General features: G+C 40.4%; 2 protein-coding genes and 1 long non-coding RNA gene across 4 annotated transcripts in view; 1 reads left to right on the top strand and 2 right to left on the bottom strand.

The window, feature by feature from the left end:
* The window catches only part of LOC148404274 (uncharacterized), a 30,692-nt gene extending 25,913 nt beyond the window's left edge, over positions 1-4,779 (bottom strand). The window contains exons 1-2 of the long non-coding RNA XR_015861461.1: positions 4,472-4,779; positions 1,476-1,551 (exon numbers count right to left, since the gene is read on the bottom strand). This is a non-coding gene — a long non-coding RNA (uncharacterized LOC148404274). The remainder of the gene's footprint in view (positions 1-1,475; positions 1,552-4,471) is intronic.
* On the top strand, positions 45-4,747 carry rnf212 (ring finger protein 212). 2 transcript variants are annotated; one of them, XM_088390716.1, is made up of 12 exons: positions 45-212; positions 646-707; positions 836-910; positions 1,428-1,484; positions 1,566-1,624; positions 1,702-1,755; positions 2,667-2,725; positions 3,179-3,239; positions 3,826-3,871; positions 3,959-4,013; positions 4,362-4,413; positions 4,493-4,747. In XM_088390716.1, the coding sequence occupies exons 1-12, from the start codon at positions 104-106 to the stop codon at positions 4,593-4,595; spliced, it is 792 nt and encodes a 263-aa protein (XP_088246842.1). In that variant the 5' UTR covers positions 45-103; the 3' UTR covers positions 4,596-4,747. The 2 variants fall into 2 exon arrangements, with proteins under 2 accessions (XP_088246842.1, XP_088246833.1); XM_088390707.1 differs by having other exon boundaries at positions 3,823-3,871.
* Positions 4,780-10,050: 5,271 nt separating the features above from the next.
* fgfrl1a (fibroblast growth factor receptor like 1a) overlaps positions 10,051-21,614 on the bottom strand; it is a 36,447-nt gene continuing 24,883 nt past the window's right edge. Inside the window, exons 4-8 of the mRNA XM_088375614.1 lie at positions 16,507-16,566; positions 14,752-15,051; positions 14,269-14,441; positions 12,917-13,097; positions 10,051-12,317 (exon numbers count right to left, since the gene is read on the bottom strand). Coding sequence (XP_088231740.1) covers positions 11,911-12,317; positions 12,917-13,097; positions 14,269-14,441; positions 14,752-15,051; positions 16,507-16,566 — 1,121 coding nt within the window. The 3' untranslated portion in view covers positions 10,051-11,910. The remainder of the gene's footprint in view (positions 12,318-12,916; positions 13,098-14,268; positions 14,442-14,751; positions 15,052-16,506; positions 16,567-21,614) is intronic.

Below are 21,614 nucleotides of genomic sequence, written 5' to 3'. Positions count from 1 at the left end.
TTTATTGTTAATTTTGCCCCCCCCCCTTCCATATAGCAGACAGCGTTAGCCGTTGACAAGAAGTGCTAACTTTCCGCCCGCTCCGCATCGAGATAAACCGAAAATGTCGCAGTGGGTCTGCTGTAACGCCTGCTTTCTTCCACCCTCATCCGAGCTTCGAATGGCGCTCACCTCTTGCGGCCATGTCGTATGCAATGTTTGTTACCAAAAAGGTACATAGAGGAAGCATCTGAGACCGTATAAAAGCGTTTGGTAGGGGCTCTTAGGTCCTCACCTCGGCATATCACGTCTAGGTAAACAGAGACCTCTGTTGGACGTTAACTTGCAGTACAATGACCTAGAGTTTACTTAAAATAATCCGTAAAAACAAATCTGCTATCTCACTGTATGACAGCCAGGATCAAAAGTGAGCATTAGTGTCGTACATGTTCAATACATAGATACTGTGCGCACAGAATGCTAATGAATAATATTGATATATCCTGGACAGGGTGGTAAGCATATCGAGCGCTATGTCTTTAGAAACAGCAATGTTCTAGTTCTAGTAAAGGTGAGCATCATTTGCTTCTTCAGATAAGTTGTCATCACGAATGATAAAACCCACAAACAAACAAAAACACAATTTCTTTCCCTTGGTTCCTTCAGGTAAACAAGGCAGGTGTTTTATTTGCAAAGACAAATGTCAAGTGACTCCTCTCACTGACCAGGTAAGTAAATCAACTGGAAAATGACAGCTGCAAATGTAAAATTTTGGACAAATCTTTTGTTTGTTTGTTTGTTTGCTTGCTTGCTTGCTTGCTTGCTTGCTTGCTTCCTTGTTTGTCTGTCTGTCCAGAGCAGCACAGAAGTGAAAGAGCTGTTCTCCAAAGTCAACGATCAAGCAAAGAAACAGTTGTCAGAGATTAAAAAGGTTCATTTGTTCATTCTTATTCTTTAATCTATTTTTGTATTGCTTATTCGCGAGCTTATTCGTGTCAACAAACAGCAACAATTGTCATTCATGTCACATTCTAATCTCAAAACTGTTTTTTTTCCATTGGAAACAATGTAAATATTAAATGTCACCATCATGACACTATTTACTGTGCTTTCAATATTAATTATGAACATTAAATGACGTAAAACGACTCACTCTTGGAAGATATCTGACATTGAAGGGGGAACGGGAAATTCTTTGTTCAACAGTCACCTTGTTGCCCACACGGCATCCAAATATGATGAAATTGCTTTGGAATTTTCTTTGGATTTAGGGCTAAATTATTATGCAAACTATGTCTTGAACTTCAAGTTGTGTCACTTTTAGAGGTTCCAGTGTATATAAGTGTTAATTTGATTGACATTAAATACCCCTGTGCCATCAGTTAGATGGACCCAATGTTGTGGTTTGTATGTTGTTAATGCTAGTTTTCTCCACTTGTTCTCTTCAGGTTGCAATGTTCCAGGTCAAACATAGTAGAAAATTGGTGGCATACTACCGGAAAAGGGTGAGAAGTTTTCTCTCGCCTGGCCTGAAGGCACTTTACATGCGTTTATTTCCATGTTGTCCTGTTTCTTGAACAAAACAGAATGAGAAATTGGAGGCGGACTGGGTTAAGATGAAGCAGGAAATGCAGAAGATGACCAAGTGAGTTGAATTAACCAATGATATCACAATGGAGAGGGGGGGAAATAAAAATTCAACTTTTTTTCCCTTTGTCACAGGAAGATGAATGAACAGAGTGCATACATTGCTAAACTGGAACATTCATTTCAAAGGTATTTGTGACACGTCTATACTGATAATTATGGCAAAAATGCAACAGTCACATGGACTCCATTTTAATTTCTGTAAGCAAAAAAGAAACCCCAAACCTAACGTTTAGTCTTAATCTGCAGGTGTGTCTCTCTTCCACCACTCGATGTCGCTGTTTTCATATTTATTGTTAAGCATGTATGTTGCCAAGAAAGAATAGAAAAAATAGGTTAGTTAGACTCGTCTTGTCTTTTCTCCTTTTTATATTGATAGTTTTACAAATGTAAATGTGTACGTGACAAAACTATATGGTTTATTAAAAATATTGGTCTGGCAATGGGTCACACTGAACCAGGAACATTTTTGCTGTTCCTGAGAAATGACTAACAGGTTACAGATATGGGTCACATTGACCCGAGAAATATTTTTCTTCGTGTAATCAAATAAACAGACATAGCAGAGGAGTATAAAGAGTTTTAAAGACAGAATTAAAGCCCCATTATTGTGTTTTCAAATGTCGTCACCCATTTGTGAACAATAGCATCATGTTGAAGGAGTAAGTGCTTTTCTGCCACTTTTATGTCACGGTTTTGTCTCGCCCCACCGCGCCCAGTGACCCTGCACATATGGCAGCGGCTCACAGTGTGGTCTTTGTGTGCCACCCCGATAATCTCGGCAAGCATCTTCCCGCTTTGTCTCCCTCTGTAACGCCACGAGGATCATCCTGTCGACTTCCCTTTCTTTGCAATCCCCCAAAAATCAAAAACTTAATGACAGAAGTCGGTTCAGAAGTCTTTTATTGTGAAAGCTGGGATCCAAGACTGTCACGATGTGTGACCCCAGTACTGATGTTAATTGTGTGACCTGAAGACAGAAGTGGGTTTTTTTCAAGTACAAGTACAGATACAAGTTGTTGTCTGTGCTCTTCTTCCAGTTTGAAGTCATCGTCATCATCGATGGGCCGCACCTCCCATAGCTTGCACGAAAAACAAGGTAGACAAACTAATATTGATGTCCGTTACAACCCAAAAATATTTTGGGTTTAAAAATAACTACAACCACATGTTCAGCCTACCCTCCACATATACGTAGAAGTATGCCCTAGATTGGCCGCTAGTGAATCGCAGGGCTTTATTTTGACGAGCATTCATTCACACTCATATTCACGCCTAAGGACAATTAACGGAGTTCCTGGAGACCATGGAGATTGGAGCCCAGACCTCCTTACTGTGAGCCAAACATACTCGCCCCTAAAGCAAGACTCCAAAAAGCAGCCAGGCAGAGATTACATTTCAGTGACCACCCACATAGCGTCTTAATCACAACGATGGCGGGTCTCAATGATAATTGTTGTTGTTACCCAAATAATACAAATGTCTTTTTAGCTGTCAAGAGGCAACTTATCTTTTTTTGGGGTGATTAGTCATTGTTCCTCCTTTGCTTTAGTCCCGCAGATGCTGTTCAGTTCTCCCATGCCACTCTCCAGGCATTCCTCATCCTGCAACATGTGAGTGCCATGAACCCGTTTTGACAGCACATGCACACGCACACACACAAGCTGAGCTTTAGCCACTGTAGATTTTTGCTCTGCCCTGGAGCTGTCTATATACACACACTTATAGACAAACCTGAACAAGCGCAGCTTTGCTTGGATTTAGTCACCAATCCCTATTGGGTTTCCCGGATTGCATCGACTCAGACTTCATCCATGACCCATGGCAGATCAGCAACTTTGACTGCAGAGCTATGTGTGTTTTGCTTACTTTTCCAAGGCTGTTTTTCTGACATTGCTCTTTATTTCAGCTTTGCTAAATCCATTTATTCATCATTAGATACTTTTTTTCTAAATGCAGTAGAATTATTTTTCACTATCAGATGACTAAATTAGGAAAGGCACCAAATAATCTTTTGGGCGAAAGTCCTCTAATTGCCTTTTTGTAGGTAAACAATTTTCCCTAGTGCGTCTATCCTGGAGAAAATATAAGTATACAATATAAGTATTATATAGACTATAAGTATTGCCTGCCTTTGAGTTCATTTTGTTGAATTTGTGCCATGAAAATGTTTATTAAGTTGCGTCTCCCGTTCAGCAGTGGTGACAACACGGACAGGGATGAACAATTGAGTTTCTTACGTAAAGTAAGTGTTAATATTCACATTTACTGTGTGCAGACCTGAAGACACATGCTAACATTTTGTCACCATATGTGTGGTTGTGTGTGTCAGCCTCCACGCGCCCCCAGTTTGTCACTGTTCAGTCCTCTACATGATGGAGGCACGGGTAAGTACTGTTACTATTCCCACCAGGGATTCCCGGGAATGTCCTCTAAAGGTTTAGCTTCCCCACATGAAGTTCTCAAGTAGCTTCACTGTAAATATTCTCAGGAAAAAACCCAAAATGTTCTGTCGGGGTTCGACAATGGTTCTTGTGAAGAAAAGAAAAAAAAAAAAAAAGTTTGTGTACTTTTGTTGTACATTTTGCACTCTTTGGTTCCGAGTATTTTGAATGGCTTAAAACTGATCAGGTATCAATCATTTAGCAAGCTGACAGTGCCTTGTTCAACAAACAAATGTTGAATTTCTGGTGGTTGGGAGTGTTACATGCTATATGTTCGGCTTTTCCTTGCAGGCACAATTCCTCACAGGCTGTCCAGCCAAATGACCAACCACCCCACATTCAGGTAACCACTTCTAACTTTTGTATGACCTGTATTGTATGATTTATTATGCTGCAGTCACCTTGAGCCTGTGGTCTCTTAGTCAGTGGTCAAGGTCACCGACGACGCCTGGCGTGTTGTTTGGACCCAAGTCCATTTGGAATTCGCCCGTCTTCCAGTCCTTCCGGGACTACCCTGCTCCCTAAAAGCAGGTGCATACATACCCAACTGGATGCTTATGATTATTTATTTTCCACTTCCTCTGAGAAAGGGAGAACGCCAGCACCTGTTCTATTCATGCATTTAAACTGGGATTTCATGAACAATAAATACTGTTTACAGGCTTCGACACATCAAAGGAGCCCCAGTAACTCTGTGTTTTTGTGTGCGTGCGTGCGTGCGCGTGCCTCTATGACCTCAGTTGCACAAGTGAAGGCAAGGAGTAAAAGTGTGGAAATAGAAACGTGATATCACCCAAAGTCACGGCAGGAAGGAAAAGATGATGGCGGCAGCAGATTGATGCGCTCAGACACGTCCTCCATTTCTTCCATTGTCCTCGCTTGTCAGCCAAGTGAATGGCGTCTATTGAGGGAGGCTCAGGTGTGACTGTGTGTATGTGTGCACATGAGTTCCAGGTCTGTGCTTGCCATATTACCGCTGTGTGTGCAAATGTGTGCGTGAGAAGCTGAATTAAGACTATTGTGGAGAGTCACCAGGCCTGATCCTCCTCCTGCGCGTTCCTTCCTGTTTTTTAAGGTCCACTTACGAGGAGTGACTCCTCCAAGACACAGCCAGGCTCACTTATTTACAACAGACACACATAAAGAGTGAATGATCACTCCATGGGCAAAAAAATTGGGACATGTGATCATTCTGCCCAAAGGAAGCAAATATGAAAGACATGTAGGAGTCCTGACACAGTTGTGAAGGATTATGACTGGAGTTGATTACGGGTGTGAGTCGAGCAATCCAAAAACAAATGAACTAATCTGCATCCTTTGTGGGGACAATGGAAATTTTCATTGGAATGGGAAAACCTACAGGCAAAAGACTTGGATTGTAATTTTCTCTACAGGATAAAAATGAACAATTGGCACTTTAATCAGAACTGGCCAACATACGGACAAGAGTATCGGGTCACGCTGCACCTAATGCAGTAAAGTTTGACAAAAATATGGAATGACTAAAAAATGTCCCCATGTGTAACTTCTTCCACACAAAAACATGTGATTATAACATCATGGGCAATACACTGGACAGAACATTCCCCCAAAAAGTCTTGATAAAATGACCAATCAACAACTAAGAACCCAATTCCAATATTTGATTGATTGATTGAGCGTGAATTAAGAGGTGTGTCCCAATTCGCAATACTTTTTGTACATTTAGTTAAGTTAGTGCGCCCACCTTTTTAGTTATTGCTCCCACCTTTTCTTTTTCTTCCCAACTCCTAAATCTAGAACCTCTCACACAAAGGCCTTGTCACTCTCGCTCTATGCCACGCACGGGCGCACGCACACACACACACACACACTTCACCTCTGCATGGCTCCAGGCTGTACAAATGAGCCGGGCCCACTTCAGAGAACTAAAGAAAACTATTCTCTTGTCAGTCGGAATTATTGAGCGCCGTGTTCCCACAGCGTGTGCGTGCGCGCACACACACACACACACACACACACACACACACACACACACACACACACACACACACACACACACACACACCTCCCTTCTTCCAGTTAAGTGTGAGAGAGAGAAACTTGTCTCTCTTTAATGTGATCCAGATTTCACACTTTGTCACACTGAGTTGGGAGTGTGTAAGCGTAATCCCCCAGTGTGGGCAAGACGTGACACGGACCAAATGATTTCACAGCACAGAAATGTGTCTTTGGATGAAGACATTTATACTCTGACACTTAAAGCATGTCAGGTGTTTATTGTCCACTTTGTGGTTAATATGCAAAATGTGTGGAAGTCGTTTTAATGAGCCTCATAGTTCGGATGTGAACTTATGTGCAAGCCGAATGAGAATTTTTGACATTTGTTGAAACTCAATGAACACAATTTAGAACACTTTATAGATTTTACAAAATGAAAACAAAACATTAGATGCCACCACACATAGAAGATATGTTTTTGATGAGTTACGTAAGAGCAACGTTTGGGTGCCTCTCAAATCCCAGCACAATTTGTCTAATTTGTCACATATTACAACAATGTCCTACACTTCATTTTCTTTGGAAAAGTGATTTGAGTTGAAGATGAGAGATGCTCACACATTGTAATTAATTTACACAGCACCCAAAGGTGGGAAGAGTGCAAAACGGTACTTGCCCATGCTGAGCACTGGTTGCCTAGCGACCAAACAGGAAGCGGCCTGGTGCCTTTTCCCACGTTTGGACTGTTATCATCGGAAAACAAACATTAATTAAAAAACTCAACCAAAATGTCTTGTGGTTGTTTGAACTGACTTTGTTGGCCATCAGCCTCTGGCACTCTTCAGTTGTGACCTGCAGTCCTGTCAACATCATTCACTTTACTAGATGTGTGATTGAAATTTTTTACCATCATGGTCAAGTAAGCGTCTTCCAACATGAATACACACACACACATAAAGTGCATGTCACACACGTCAATCACAAAAGCAGACTTTGGGTTTTTAACCCAAACTAGAAAAAATTTTGAGCCACACATTCACATCTGCTTCTTTTGAAGCGTTAGTAGAAGATGAGCACACACACACATACACAGCATTTTGATTTCAGGAAGAAAAGAGGTTGACAAGTCAAAGAGGAACAGGTGAGAACGTGAATACACATATGCACTTCAATAGACCCTTGTGCAGACACACACTTACACAAAGGCAAGCAGGCGGACTGTTGTCTTTTGAGGGGCCCACTAAGTGTCTGACGCATACTTGAATGATGTCAGCGTGGCTGCTGAGAGATTCCTTTTCCTGTCGCGCAGAAAAACGTGCACACACACATACAGAAAGGCCACAGTCTTACATTATCACCCTTTACAAATGATCTTACTCATATCAAGTCAGTGTAAACTAATAAAAATAAAAATAATGAAAGTCAGGCGTTGGTTTAAGTGAATTACTGAATCATTTTATCTATTAATCATAAAGGACTGTGACAAAACTGCTCTATAAATAATGAAAACAATAAATATATGTTTACTTTTTTTGTACTTTTTTGCTGTATTTTCTTAATTTTTTGTAAATATTCATTGTGTTGCAATGGTGTAAAAATTATTGACTATGCCCTTAATTTGTGAGGAGGTTAAAAGAACTTTGCAATACAGGCGGATGGACAAAATTGATGCTACCCCTAGAAAAGATTGGAAATTTTCAACATTGGTTGAAATGTTCAAACTTGGTCATGTGACTGAGTCAGTCGGGCCTGTTTAAAGGCTGATAGGCATGTCACTGTGCTGACATGGGGTGTACCCCATGAACATGAAACAGAGGAAGCAAATGAGAGCATTGTTTTAGGAGATTAGAAATACAATTATAGATAAGCACGTCTCTGTCTCCAAGAAGGTTGATGTTCCTGTGACTACCTTTACACATAGTCAGAAATCACAACTCCAGCAAACATTTTTTTTAATTTAAATGATTTTTTCATTTGTTTTAAATTGCTTTTGTCTTTTTTACTTTCATCACATTCAAGTTATTTCAATGACCACTGCGTGTTTTGGTTTCATTAACAGAGGGCTGCCAACAATTTTGTGTGCATATGTGTGTGTTAAAGACTTTGGAAAGACAAGACTGTGAACTTGGGCTTTTTTCACCTCTTTGTCGTTCTTTCCTCTGCCAGCCTCGCCTATCAGATAGCGGAGGGTGATGGGAAAATAGTCGGTGGTGGTGCAAGAAAAATGGAAGTTACGCCCTTTTAGCCTATGTTTTTTTTGTTGTTTTTGTTTATATTGTTGGCTTGGTAGCCCAGTTAAAGATTGAGTGCAACCACAGCCAGGTGTGTGTGTGCACATGCGTGTAGTGTGTGTGTGTGTGTGTGTGCGCGTGCGTGTGCGTGTGTGCGCAAGTCTGTCATGGTGGCTGCCTCCATTGAGCACCTGAGCGGCGTTTCTTTTCTTTGCTGTGAAAAGCTCTTTGGACAGCTTCTCTTCTTCAGCGAGCACAGCTGCTGTTGACTCAAACACACAAGAATCTCCTCTAGGATGAGACACACACACACACACATACACGCAAATGCACGTTTGTTTTTAGAAGCACACAAACTCACAGCACAGGCATCCCAAGGGGCAAATATTCCAATTTCAACATCAGTTGGGTATCAAAGTGAGATTTCAATTCACGAAGAGGAATTGAAAGTAGAGTTTATAGCAATTGTTAGGGTTTTAAATTAGTGTTTCACTCAAACAAGGGTTTCCGTTTTGATTTGATGTTTCAAGTCATGGTTAGAGTTTCAAATTTGTGTCAGGATCGGAATGGAGCAGGGCGACCAAATGCAGCTTGGACCAGGGTTTTTTGGGGAACTCAAAGACAGATTATAAGAGGCTCGACTACGGACAAGACTAACTGAACAAAAAGACTAGATAAAGACAAGAACCACGACGACAGACGAGACGAGAACAATCCGACAGCGGTGTGACACGCAGACAGGACTTATATAGACAACAGGTAACGAGAGGCAGATGACTGTGATTAGTACATAGATTGAGAGTAGACACAGGAAGGGAGGGGCGAGCACACAGACACTGACAATTTGGGTTTTAAACCTGGTTTAGGGTTTCAAACTGAGAAGGGTATCAGATTAGTTTTTGGAGCTTACTTTCCAAAAAGCATAAAGACTGCTGTGTCATGATTTGTGTTTTGTCTAGATTAGATTTATTTCTTTTCCAGGTATTTCCTTTTCATCTCATTGGATTATTTGATGCCCCGCTTTCTGTCAGTCTTTGTTGGATCATGGTCTCGTTTTGACATTTTGAGTTTTGGTGAATTGTATTGTTTAGATTTTCAGTTATCTCCCACTGTCCCTGCAAGTGCTTCTTGTTAATAAATCATTCTGTTCAGTCCGTCCTACTCTCCTGCATTTTGGTCCATTGCTACATACATCAATCATGACATGCTGGCTTCCAATTATGCGCTGTACTCAATTGCCCTGAACCTTATTGTCAATTGAACAGTTGCTACAGCCTGTAATTAAGTTATTATTATTTTTTTTGTCAGACATTAGAAGCATCCTTGTCAGAAGCATCTGGAGGTAGCTCAGTGCTGCGTCTGGATGGTGTCATGCTCTCCACACGGCCAACAGCAGTCACATTTCAACCATGGAAACTCGTGCATCACCTCTGGGAGAACGAAAAGAACCAGACCAGCGAAAGACATAAAAGTCGCGTGGAAAGCCATGACTCTTCCGAGGTGTCGACGCCTCTGATGTTTTTACCTCATGCGAGATCCTCATCCTTCTCTTCCTCACGTTGGTTGAGAGGATGAGGATGGAGAGCAGATGTGCAGAGTGAAGGAGCAGCGTTAAGGTTTCAAATAAGACGGAAAATGATTTGCAGAACAGGATGAGAGGGGAAACATTCCCCTTTGATTTGTGTGACGTGCGATAATGATCACTGACAGGCTACAAATGACGTCTGCAAAATATCCACAAACAGATGATCATTTTGGATACACTCAAATAAAGAATGCAAGAGATTACCTTGTTTTAATGGCAACAATTTATATGAAATAAAACATCAACTGTACAAGATTGTCCGTCCATACAATGAGTATCATTAACATCATAACATACATCTGACAACAGGTATAAATACAATCAATATCTTACAATGAAATAATGTATACAGTTTGCATATAATATAACAGTAGCTGTGTGTGTGTGTGTGTGTGTGTGTGTGTGTGTGTGTGTGTGTGTGTGTGTGTGTGTGTGTGTGTGCCTATGCATGAACACAAAATGAAACTGCAGTATAATGCCCAAAGAAAATAAATTACAGATGAAATTTCGTGTCCTCAATCTCGAAACATTTTTAGTTTTTTTTTTTTTATTCACTAATTCCACTATTTAAAAAAAATAAAATTTTAATTCACATTCATATAAACCAGCGGTAAGTGCACATTAATACATTACTATATTGTAGCGGCAGTCTGTTAGCTTTAGACAACATGAGCAAAAACAACAACATACGGCAATAGTAGAAATGGCTTCACAGGTTTTAATTGGTATAAACTTGATAGGCAGTAAGCTCAATGCATGCACTCTGTGGCCATAACATTAGGTTCACCCTAGATGAGGTTTACAAAAAACAATCTGTGTTTAAATATAGTAACTAATTAATATTGCCAGCACAGATATTTTAGTATCTGTCTAGTAGGAGTTCTGAATTTGGTCACAATCAGCCATAATCTGTTAAGTGACTTTGACGAACCCCTGGAAATTAAAGTAAAATGGCCACCTCTGACCAAAATGGCTGATTTCCTGTGTCTTTCCAGGCATCTAAAGACTTTTTGTGGGTGTTCCCATGAGAGACATGCTTACCAGATTCCATGTATCTAAGGAACTGGTGTCCAACTCAAGGCCCGGGGCCAGATACGGCCCGCCACATCATTTTATGTGGCCCGCGAAGACAAATTGTGCATCAAATTCGTGTCATTACTAGAATTGCAAATTGTCTTCACTTTTAATAATATCTTTTTTTTTTTTTAACATTTGACCAGTTTTTACTCGTCTAATTTGAAAACGAGTTATTTGTCAGTTTGTTTTGTAGCTTTTACTGTATATAATATGAGGTGCTCATATATTTATTTGGGTTGACAGTCATAATGGCCCTCCGAAAGAAGAACTACAACGCGGCCCGCGAAAAAAATGAGTTTGACACCCTTGATCTAAGGGAAACTGTCTTACCCAACTGATTTTAAAAAAAACAAAAACAAAAAAACAATGCCAACCAAGAATTTACTGTTTGATGGTGAATAACCATATTTTGCTGGCAGAATCCCTGCATTCCTTCCTGTGTCTTTTTAGACATGGCTTTTTTTTGTGGGTTTACTCATAATCAACATGCCTACCAAATGTCATGCTGCTAAATGAAACTGGCTTTGCGGGCTGTATTTTGAAATACTTCCACAAAATGGTGAGTTTGATGGTGTCATCTTATGAAACATGTACTGAGTGCCTTGAAGTGTTTAGCAGCCTTTTTCCCCGCCTTCTACTCCGACCAGTGAAGTGAATCTGGATGTTGTTTCTTTAACGACACTAACACGAAAACAAATAAAGTTACACATAAACTATTACATTTATACAAAGACCCGGGATTGAAGAAACATGCTAAATGCTACATAATCATATCTGACTATGTACAGACACAAATGTTCAAAGGACGGAACATGAGGATGTTTTTATTACTCCATACTTAGTCTTGAAAAATATTTTGAGGGATTTTTGATTGTTTTGAAAAAATAAAGAAAAAATCTCTGCTTACATTCTTCATTGAGTTCCAATATGCGCTAAAGTGTCGTGGCTGTCATTTGTCCCTCCGTTGCTAACATTGATAGTGAATATGCTGGTGTTGGTGCACTTTGCCGTCCACGTGCGAGTGCGAGTGTGTGTGTATGTCGTGCGTGTAGATTTTGGGGTACAGCTTGGAGGATGTCAACGGCTGGTTCTGGTGGGCCACATAGTCCTCGAAAGACAGGGCCTCTTTGTCGGCGCTGGGGCACACTCTCTCGCGGCCCGCCACCGGCAGGCGCTGCGAGACGGTCAAGGCGGAGGAGGCTTGTGAGGAAGATGAAGAGGAGGAGGACGACGGGCAGCTGCGTTTGGACTGGCAGAACCAGAGGAGGGCAGTGCCCAGGACGAAGGCCACACCCGCCGGTATCCCGATGATGACGGGCCAGGGCAGGCTCTGCGAGGCAGCGGCCAGGACTAAATTGTTTTGGGGCTTCACATCTGCAAACACACAAATCAAGAGCAAAGACATGGTCATTCACAAAGAAGTCAAATTGTGTCTTTTCCGGCATAGCTTCCTTTTGAGGGTCTTCATGACAAATTTCATGTTGCTAAGTAAAAGTGGCTTCAGGGGCTGAAATTTTTAAATAACATGAATGAAGAGATGACCCAAAAATGAATCGAGACGGCAGACTTTCTACGTCTTTTCGAGCATAGCCTTTTGAATGTTTTTATGGGTTTGCTTGTGATAGAAATATCTACCCATTTTGATGCTGTTAAGTGAAATTAATTGCCTTGGGCTAAAATGTTTTGTCTTGATTTAATTAGCAAAATTACCCTAAAATGGGCATGGAAACTAAGGTTTCCTATGTTTTTGCGAACATGGCGTCCTGAGACTTTTATTGTGGCTCTACTTATGATACATGTGTCTGCGATATTGTATTTTGCTAAGTGAAACTGTCACTGTCATTCATTTATAATGAATGGTCAAAATGTCCTACAACGGCATCTTCAAAGCAAACTGTCTAACCATCCTGTGTATTTTCAGGCATGGGCATAGAACAATGGACATAACTTTATGGAAAAAGGCAGGATCTCACCTGGCAGCACAGTAAGGTAGGCGCTCCTAAAGCTGTATCCCATGGTGTTAGCACCCAGGCAGATATACATGCCGGCATCCTCCTTCTTGGCGCGAGTGATCAGGAGCTTGTTGAGGTATGAGCCGTCAGGCCGCGACCAAACGTCCCCAGTGGGCAAGACCACATAGCGGTGGTCCCCCACCTGAATGACAGCACACAAGCAGGATTGAATACATTTAGCCCTTCTAAACCATACGTGGTCATATCAAGGCATTTTTTTCTTTGATAACAGCACAACATTCGTGAAGCAATGCACTGCAAAATAGACATAAGACTACACCTTTCCAGTAGCTGGTGATGTCACTTTGAGTGATGCAAGTAAGAAATGTCCAGTTCTGACCTCAAGATAAAGTCAAGGGGAAAAGATGTGGCCGATGACCACAATAAGCATGTTGTTCAGATATTTAATCAATCCATCACTTAATTTATCCCTGGAGAGTAATTAAAAGGCAATTTCAGGTCATTCTATCATTTACTGTACATGTCACTTCATTGTAATATTTTGTAATAACACAGGGGAATACAATTTTGTTTGTAATTAAGAATCAAAGACTGTTCATAGTTTTTCTTTATGACGTCGAGTTTTTAAACTGTAGGATCGCCATTTTTTTAATAAATGTTCATGTACATGACTAAAACATGAAAATGAAGGAGTTACAAGCAAAAAACAAAACTGTACTTTTTTATTATGTTAAGTTAATTTTGTTTGTTTGTTTTTGTATATTTCTTTCATTATTTTTTCATATTTATTATCAGTAAATTTTGTATTGCATTTTTTTTAAATCCGTTTTTATTCATGTTCTATTGAATCTGCTTCAAAATAAAACAATTTATGCAGGTGCCTCAATGACTCACTTAGGTCAATGGGAGAATCGGTGCTAATTGTTCTAAATGTTATTTTATTTGTTGCCTAACTATTCATTCATTGTTTAAGTTTTATTTCCTTCAACTTTATTTTTTTAATAAAATATTATTCGTGAGTTAATGAATGGTTATTAATTAGCATATTTATTTTTTTATCTTATTTCATATAGTTACACTATATAATTAACATACTTCATATAGTTACACTATATAATTAACATACAGTTACTATGGTTTTAGAATTTATAAAATAAAATGCTCTTGAATATCATGTGTGAATATTTTTTTCTTTTTTCACTATAATTACTATCAATTACTATCTACACTACTTAAGCGTGCTTTAATATGCTTCCTAAATGTCCCCCATACAAAACCTCGACTTAGATTGCTGTGACGTCACCCCTCCACTGCAAGGGATCTGGGGCACACGCCCTGATGTAACGCCATACCTCGAGCGTGGAGTTGAACTTGCTCTCGTCACCGGCCTCCACCCGCTTGAGCCACTGGATGACGGGCTTGACATCGCTGCGCACTTTGCATTGGAAGGACGTGCTGCTGCCGTAGTCCACTGTCGTGTTGACTGGGTGAGTGCCCGTCAGGATGGGCTTGGAGTTGGTGCGTTCTGTCCAAACACACATGCAACAATAACATTGCTGTTTCAACTGCTTTAATATAAACCATTTGGAGACGGATGTACAGATGTATTCTCTCATAGTAGTTCTTGGTTCATGATGAACACACCACTTATCATTTTCTGCTGCTACATACAATCCGCTGACTCTACGAGCTGCTATTCCCATTCACTTAGTACCTAGTATTGCTGCTATACGTCGATTGCAATGACATTCTATGGCAAGAATTAACAAAGAAATTATGTCCAGGCCAGGCTACTATATAGTGTTTTCATTGATTTTTGTGACTATAGGACTCACGTATGACTTCCACTTTGTAGGTGGCGTTGATGTGTCCTGCTCGGTTGGACACGTGACACGTGTACTTGCCGCTGTGTTCTGGCGTCAGGCTCTTTAAAGTCAGAGTCCATTTCTTTTTCCTGTCCTCCTCCGCACCTCCATTTTCGTCATCGGCCTGTGCGAGTGGGCGTCCATCCTTTAGCCACACAATTTCGGGCCGAGGGTTGCCACTGGCTGTGCACTTAAGGCGCACTGAGCTGCCCACCGGCCGGGCGATGACGCGCTTCCTCATCTTGGCTGGCTGTGTGAAGCGAGGACGTACTGTGGGGCAAACACAGGCAAGGAAGGGTGAGCCAAGTAGTAGATGAAATAATCACATGAAATCCAAATCAATTGTGTTTTTTAGGGTGATGACGGCGAGGTCTTTCAAATGGAAGTCTAATAACGAAAAACACTAACAACTCATGTTCTGTCACACTCTGGTCATTGCTCACATGAGCACTGAAGCCCCTCAGCAGAATGAGAGAGTCCCCAGTGGGAGAACTCTCCTCGGCACAAAAAACAGGATTGAAAGAGACATTTCTGATTCGTAAAAATATGTCAATAATATTACCAAAAGAAATAATAATGTTTATTAATTATTCAGCGAGACTCCTTCATGTGTTCTTTCTTTCACGTTTTACTGATCAAAACTCCAAATGTATCGAACCAAACTGAAAACTGTGATTACGACACCGAAATGGAAATAAACAACACCACAAACACAAAACGCATGAAATTCAGCCGTGAAGTGGTGCCCGCAGTTGAGAAAGAATTCCTTTGCTTTTGCAGCCTCATATGAAAACTATTTGTTATTGCAGCGCCGTGTAAACAAGCAGGAGGGAAGAGTTATGTGACACATTGTTATAAATGGTTCTCCGCTGGGCGGGATCGCACAACAAACATTCCCGAAAAGGCTTTCAAGTCTGGCCTCTTTTGTCCCTGTCGGCCAGTGGAGGAACGCTACCGGACGGCCCGAAACGATCTTAACCAGACGGGAGGAGGAGGAGGAACTGGACGTTCGGACATAAATCCAAGAGGAAAAACATGCAAAAGGAGCTCTGAGCGATTCAAATGCAAAAAACAAAGTAAAGAGCAAAGGACTGACGTTGCAGAACATGAATTAAATCAAAGGGGAGGTGAGCAGGGAACAGATGGGAAGGAGGTTCACGGCGAGGTCAGAAATAAAACATGTTTTCTAGTGATTACATCATCGTAAGAATGCATATGGCGTTCAGTAAATACACGTATAGATAGGCCTGTGACGTATGACTCGATTGCTGTAAATATATTTTTAGATATCTCACTGTTGAACTTTAATCTTGGTCGATCTTATTAAAGTCACAGGCAATGAGCGTCAAAAACGAATCAGCCGAGCAAGTGAGCTACTTGGACCACCTGTCAAGTTTGGAGACGATTGAAGAAAAGCAGCCGGATAATAAAGAGACTTTGGAGTATTTGATCTTGGTGTGATTATAACCATTGACCTCACCTTTTAAAATTTGTTGTGTGAAAATTTCACATACTTTCAAACATACATAGTCAATATTATATACGTATTTGGCTGCTAATTTAACAAGTTGAAGAAACAAACAAACACAAAAAGTTTGGGACACAGTTCTTAATCAAATGAGAGATGTAAAGAAATTTGAAGATGAAATGATTAAAAACAGAAATATACAGAAAGCAAAGTTATGTTCAAGATAATTAAGTGATATCTTCTTTTATTGGCATTACCCAGTTTTCCGGCCAGCTCTGGAAGGTGTTCTGAGTTGACTGGCCCGGCTCGGGAATCATCTATAATGACAGGGGAAAAAAAATCATAAGAATGAATACACAATTGTTGGTTAAATAAATGCATTTTGATGACAATCAATAAAGATCTTGGTTCATCGATTGTAACCTAAATAGAAAATTTATTTGAATACTATTTTTGAATCAAACAAAAATCAAATTAGGTGTAAAGGCAGTTGAAGTTGGATCATACAAAAATTATTAATTGCATATTTATTATCACAAATTTCATGAAATATCCAGAAAAAAAAATCCACAGTATTTTAGAAATATATTATACATAGTATCCTACATCAACTAATGAACAAATAAATTAATGAAATAGCCTGTAGTTGATTAATCACTAGTTTCAAAAGGCATGGTTAATGTAAAATATTAAATGATTTTTTTCTAACAAACAAAAAATATTTTTTGAAATAGCTATTAACTTTTGAATATTAATAGAAAAAAAATAAGCTTAAATGAATTGGAAAAATATATTGCAGAAGGAAGCATCTTGACAGAAATATATTTACATAATTACCAATAATATTTTCAATACTTAAAATAAATAAATAAATAAATACAGGAAAGAAGATACAATAGAGGCATCATTGATTACAAAAAAAGCATGATTAAAAGAAAACAAAACACTGATACATAAGTGATAATAACCCAATTTTATCTTTTCAAAAATAACAAGAATAACACTTTTAAACTGTTACAAAAATAAAGACTTAATTACAAATATGTCATTTCTATACTAAAAAAAACATAATAAATCCACAGGAAAGGAAAGAAGGTTGCAGTTAAGGACTCATCAGCCACTAGAAACACACAGACAGAATGTGTCCAGCAGCTGTTTGCTTGCCTGGAAACATGAATACCGACTGTCCAATGTGTATATATGTGTGTGTGTGTGTGTGTGTGTGTGTGTGTGTGTGTGTGTGTGTGTCCGTTCAAGGGGTCCGTATTTTCCTAAAGGGTCATGTCCTTCGAGGATTTAATATAGACACTGGATAGAATGTGACACAACCGCTGCATGTGTGTGTGTGTGTGTGTGTGTGTGTGTGTGTATGTGCGTGCGTGCGAGTGTGTGACTGCGTGCATGTGTGTATGTGTGTGGACATGCATACATGTGTGCATGTGTGTGTGTGGCGGTCACTGCGTAGGAGCCAAAGGCTGACACCATGACGTGAATTAGTGGCCCTTGCACAGAACCACTAGACTGCAGGAAGTGCATAATTTTTTTCAATTCTTAAAATCCGTACACTTCCATTCTCTCTCTCTCTCTCTCTCTCTCTCTCTCTCTCTCTCTCTCTCTCTCTCTCTCTCATATCTAGTATACACCAGCTACACATTTTGCATTTTTCTTTTGAAGTGTCATTATTAACTAAATTAATCTCATGGATGGATGGAGACATACAAATAGATAGATAGATAGATAGATAGATAGATAGATAGATAGATAGATAGATAGATAGATAGATAGATAGATAGATAGATAGATAGATAGATAGAAAAATAAATAATAAGAATTAAGAAAATAAATTAAAAAATCAGTCTGAACCAGAAGAAAAGTACACAAATGTTTACAGTGTTATCCGTTAGCTGTAATAAATAATAATGACAAAGAAATTTAGCAAGTTCGAGAAAGCTTTCACACCTATGTGCTCAGACCCTGATGAAAAACAAGTTGGGCATGTAGGAGTAGAGAAAAGTGCAATGTCATCAAGAAGACGACAAAGTGGTGCTGAGTAGTCAGACATTGGCCGCTTTTCCTCCTGCACAAAAGCTCTTACAACGCAAAACTGCTCTGCTGGCAAGTGGGTGTGTGCATGTGAATGTGTGTCTGTGAGTGTGCATGTGTGTTCTCAGGTGAGCCCACCTAAACATGATCCTATAAGTCCTCATCTAATCAATCTCCACGCCTTTTTCTTATGTGTGAGCATATCTCCTGCAGACTAAACAATATGCGCTGGAAGAAATGCACAGTGTGTGTTCAAGTGTGTGCACGTGCACTTTGTGTGTGTGTGTGCATGTGTTGAACTTGAAGCAGCAGAGTTTTGTATTTCCTGAAGCCAGTTGTACCAAGGTTTAATCGGGTGCCATGAACGGACTCAATGCACTAATTACTTCCACCTGTGTGTGTGTGTGTGTATGTGTGTGTGTGTGTGTGTGTGTGTGTGTGTGTGTATGCGTGCAAGCATATACTATGACATCATCGACACAGCATCAAGTGCCAGCAAGACTGTGTGAGGCATAAGATCTCAAATTCCCACCGTGCTGCCTCCAAATTCTCAATGGTTTCCCCTCTTGATGGCAAGTTCAACACCTTCCCCGTTTTGGGTGCCTCAACATACCCTGGAAAGTTAGGGAAAAAATAGTGCCAGACACCAGTTTCTCCAATCAACACAAAATTGGGTGTGACAAGACCCATGAAAATGTCTCAAGGACCTATGACCAGAATTGAACAGGAGGACCACCATATTGGTTCAACAAAAGTAAATATTGAGCAGTTTGCTACAAAACACTCATTTTAGGGTACATATATCTGACCATTCCCACAAATTTGAACAATTTGTCCTCGACTTGTAATTGGGTGGACATGCCTATCATAACAGGACACGGATGAAAGTCTCAAGGAGCCATGCCTGAAATTCAATTTAGTTTGAAGAAGGCATTATGATCAAATACCACTTCTACAAGGGAATATGCTCAAATCTGCCCCAATGGAAAATGATTACCCAGATGTAAGCTGACTCCAAATTTAAAAGCAAGGCGTCAAATAAGATGGTTTTAAGAAATAAAAAAAGATTAGTTCAAGTAAAACTACACTGTAAATCGCAATCTGCTTTCCTGCGGCTGACCCCGGTCTACCCGTAACAAGGCATGAAAAGAAAAATATTCCCACTCAGGGAAGTATAAAATATCCGAGTCTGTTCCTGAGTTCTCGTGTTTCAGTGGTTTCTCCTGAAAAAAAAAAGTGTGAAGAAAGAAGGACTTGCATTGTTTCCATGCAACAAACCTTTTTAATCTCCCGTCCGTATGAGATTGTGCAAATACACGTGTGATTAACGAGCAGTGCTTTTATGGCAGACTCCGGATCTGTTTTCCATCACTTATTCACCCGTCTCGTTTGACTCGCTGCAGCCAACTTTGGCTCGTTTACGCTGTGGCCAAGACGTAGCGATAATATTTGCAAGTGCGTGTGTGCAGGAGTTGTGTGTAACCACCCTAGTGTAATGTGGGTGTAATCACATTTGTGGAATGCGTCAAAGAATAGAGGGAAAACAAAAGGCACATAGGTGAGCTGTAATTGTGGTCGTCGAGTCTGCTTCCAAACCTCAACCAAGTCTGGTTGGACATGATTCCAAATCAAAAGCACTCTCAATCCAAGTAAAATTCCTTGCACCCACTTGAATGATCATCAAACTTTGATGCCATTCTCGGCAGAAATGAGTTGAAAAGTTGGGGCTCCAGTTGGGTCTCTTTGGTAAATTTCTGCATCGAAGTTCCCCAAAGTACAAAATGGCTTCTTTCAAGCCAATATGGTCGACTTTGTGCTCATGCTTGCATGGGTCCTTGAAACTTTTTCGTTCATGATAGACATAGCCACCCAATTTCTTGTAGTAAACTGGCGAAACTAAAGTCGGTGGATAATTTTTCAAATTCTTGTGGATGGCTGACTTCCTGTTCAGTTTCAGAGACCAGTGCTAGAGGATTTTTTTGGGGGATAACCTGTTATGATGGATGTACACCCGTTACATGTCAATCGCTGAAAGTTGGTGTGCTTTTGTGGCTTGCCTGAATGGTTACATTGACCTTGGATGGCTGCTTCAAAATGAAATGGCTAACTTCCAGTTGAATTTTGGTCAAGGGTCCTTGAGTGTCCTGTTTTGAGAGAAATGTCCACCCAATTATATGTCATTTCGTAATTGGGGATGTTGTGTTGGGTGTTCCCAAAATAAATACATTTCCACAAGGATATATGTACTTCCAAAAATTGGCAAGTTTTCCGGTATGTTGAGGGCCCCTTAAAGAGGTGATTCATTCTTAACAAGAATAATAATAAACAGACATTCCAAGAGAACACCGAACATGGATACAAACGTCATGCAATTAATTACTTCATGTCCGCTATTCAGGATGGCTCATAGGTGGTGTGTGTTGGTCTGCTAGCCCATGCACGTCATTACTGGCAAACAATACCAGGACCTGAATTCTCTAAAGATTGTCTAAATCTACAGCCCATAATTTTTTCGGTTAAGTGGACCACATGCTGGCCTGGGACTCAATATGATATACAAATACATGTAGAAAAAATAGAAAAAAAATGACCCACAATGCATTGCTTTCTATGTGAACAAAAGGATGGCTATTGTTTACAAATAGCTTTCTTTTTACACGGTTGTTTTCGCGTGAACACAACTCTTCAGCTTGAACCCCCGTGATCTTCTGGTCTTGCTGGTGCTGATTTCTGGAAACCCTTGCACACAGACCGCAGTCGGTGTGCATTGCATTCCGTGCGGCGTCCATCGGTCTTCCGCACACACCGCAGCGTATCCGTTCCGGACCTGGTGTGAATTAGGCATAAAAAAATCCCTCTTTCTACTTAAGTAGTGAGAAGCAGGAGGAGCCTTTCATGCAGTAACGAAAGTCATCAAAGGGGTTTGATAATGGTGGCGGCGTGGCGTAGAGTGATCATCTTCCAGCCAGAGGTTGGGGGTTAGATCTCCTGCCATTGTGACCATGTTAAAGTGCCCTTGAGCAAGACATTGAACCCCCAGTTGCTCCTGATACTGCGTCATCAGTAGGTGAATGAGGAAGCAGTGTAAAGCGCCCAAGGTAGAAAGTACAGCTCATTTACCATTTTACCGTGATACCGTGGTGGATGCCGCCAGAGGAAGCAGAGGACACAAGCTCTGGTTAGCTTTGTGCAAATTAGCAGACATGGCAGTAAGGATTTGAAATTGGACCACCACAATAACGAGTTCAGGAAATGGATCGATGCTCGACATAGACATATAGAGCCTTTACTGCGATGGTTTCTTTGTTAAAAGCCCCGATTA

This window comes from Syngnathus floridae, chromosome 1 (genome assembly GCF_059516105.1).
Source record: "Syngnathus floridae isolate MCC-2025c chromosome 1, RoL_Sflo_1.0, whole genome shotgun sequence".
Lineage (NCBI taxonomy): Eukaryota > Metazoa > Chordata > Actinopteri > Syngnathiformes > Syngnathidae > Syngnathus > Syngnathus floridae.
Note: the sequence above shows the minus strand (reverse complement) of the source record. Positions and strands in the feature narration are given on the sequence as shown.

Excerpts from the sequence above, each read along its gene's own strand:
- rnf212 (XM_088390707.1), top strand. The coding sequence starts at position 104 with ATGTCGCAGTGGGTCTGCTGTAACGCCTGCTTTCTTCCACCCTCATCC. Across the intron at positions 708-835 it reads TGACTCCTCTCACTGACCAG|AGCAGCACAGAAGTGAAAGA; the intron begins GTAAGTAAATCA and ends CTGTCTGTCCAG. Across the intron at positions 911-1,427 it reads AGTTGTCAGAGATTAAAAAG|GTTGCAATGTTCCAGGTCAA; the intron begins GTTCATTTGTTC and ends TGTTCTCTTCAG.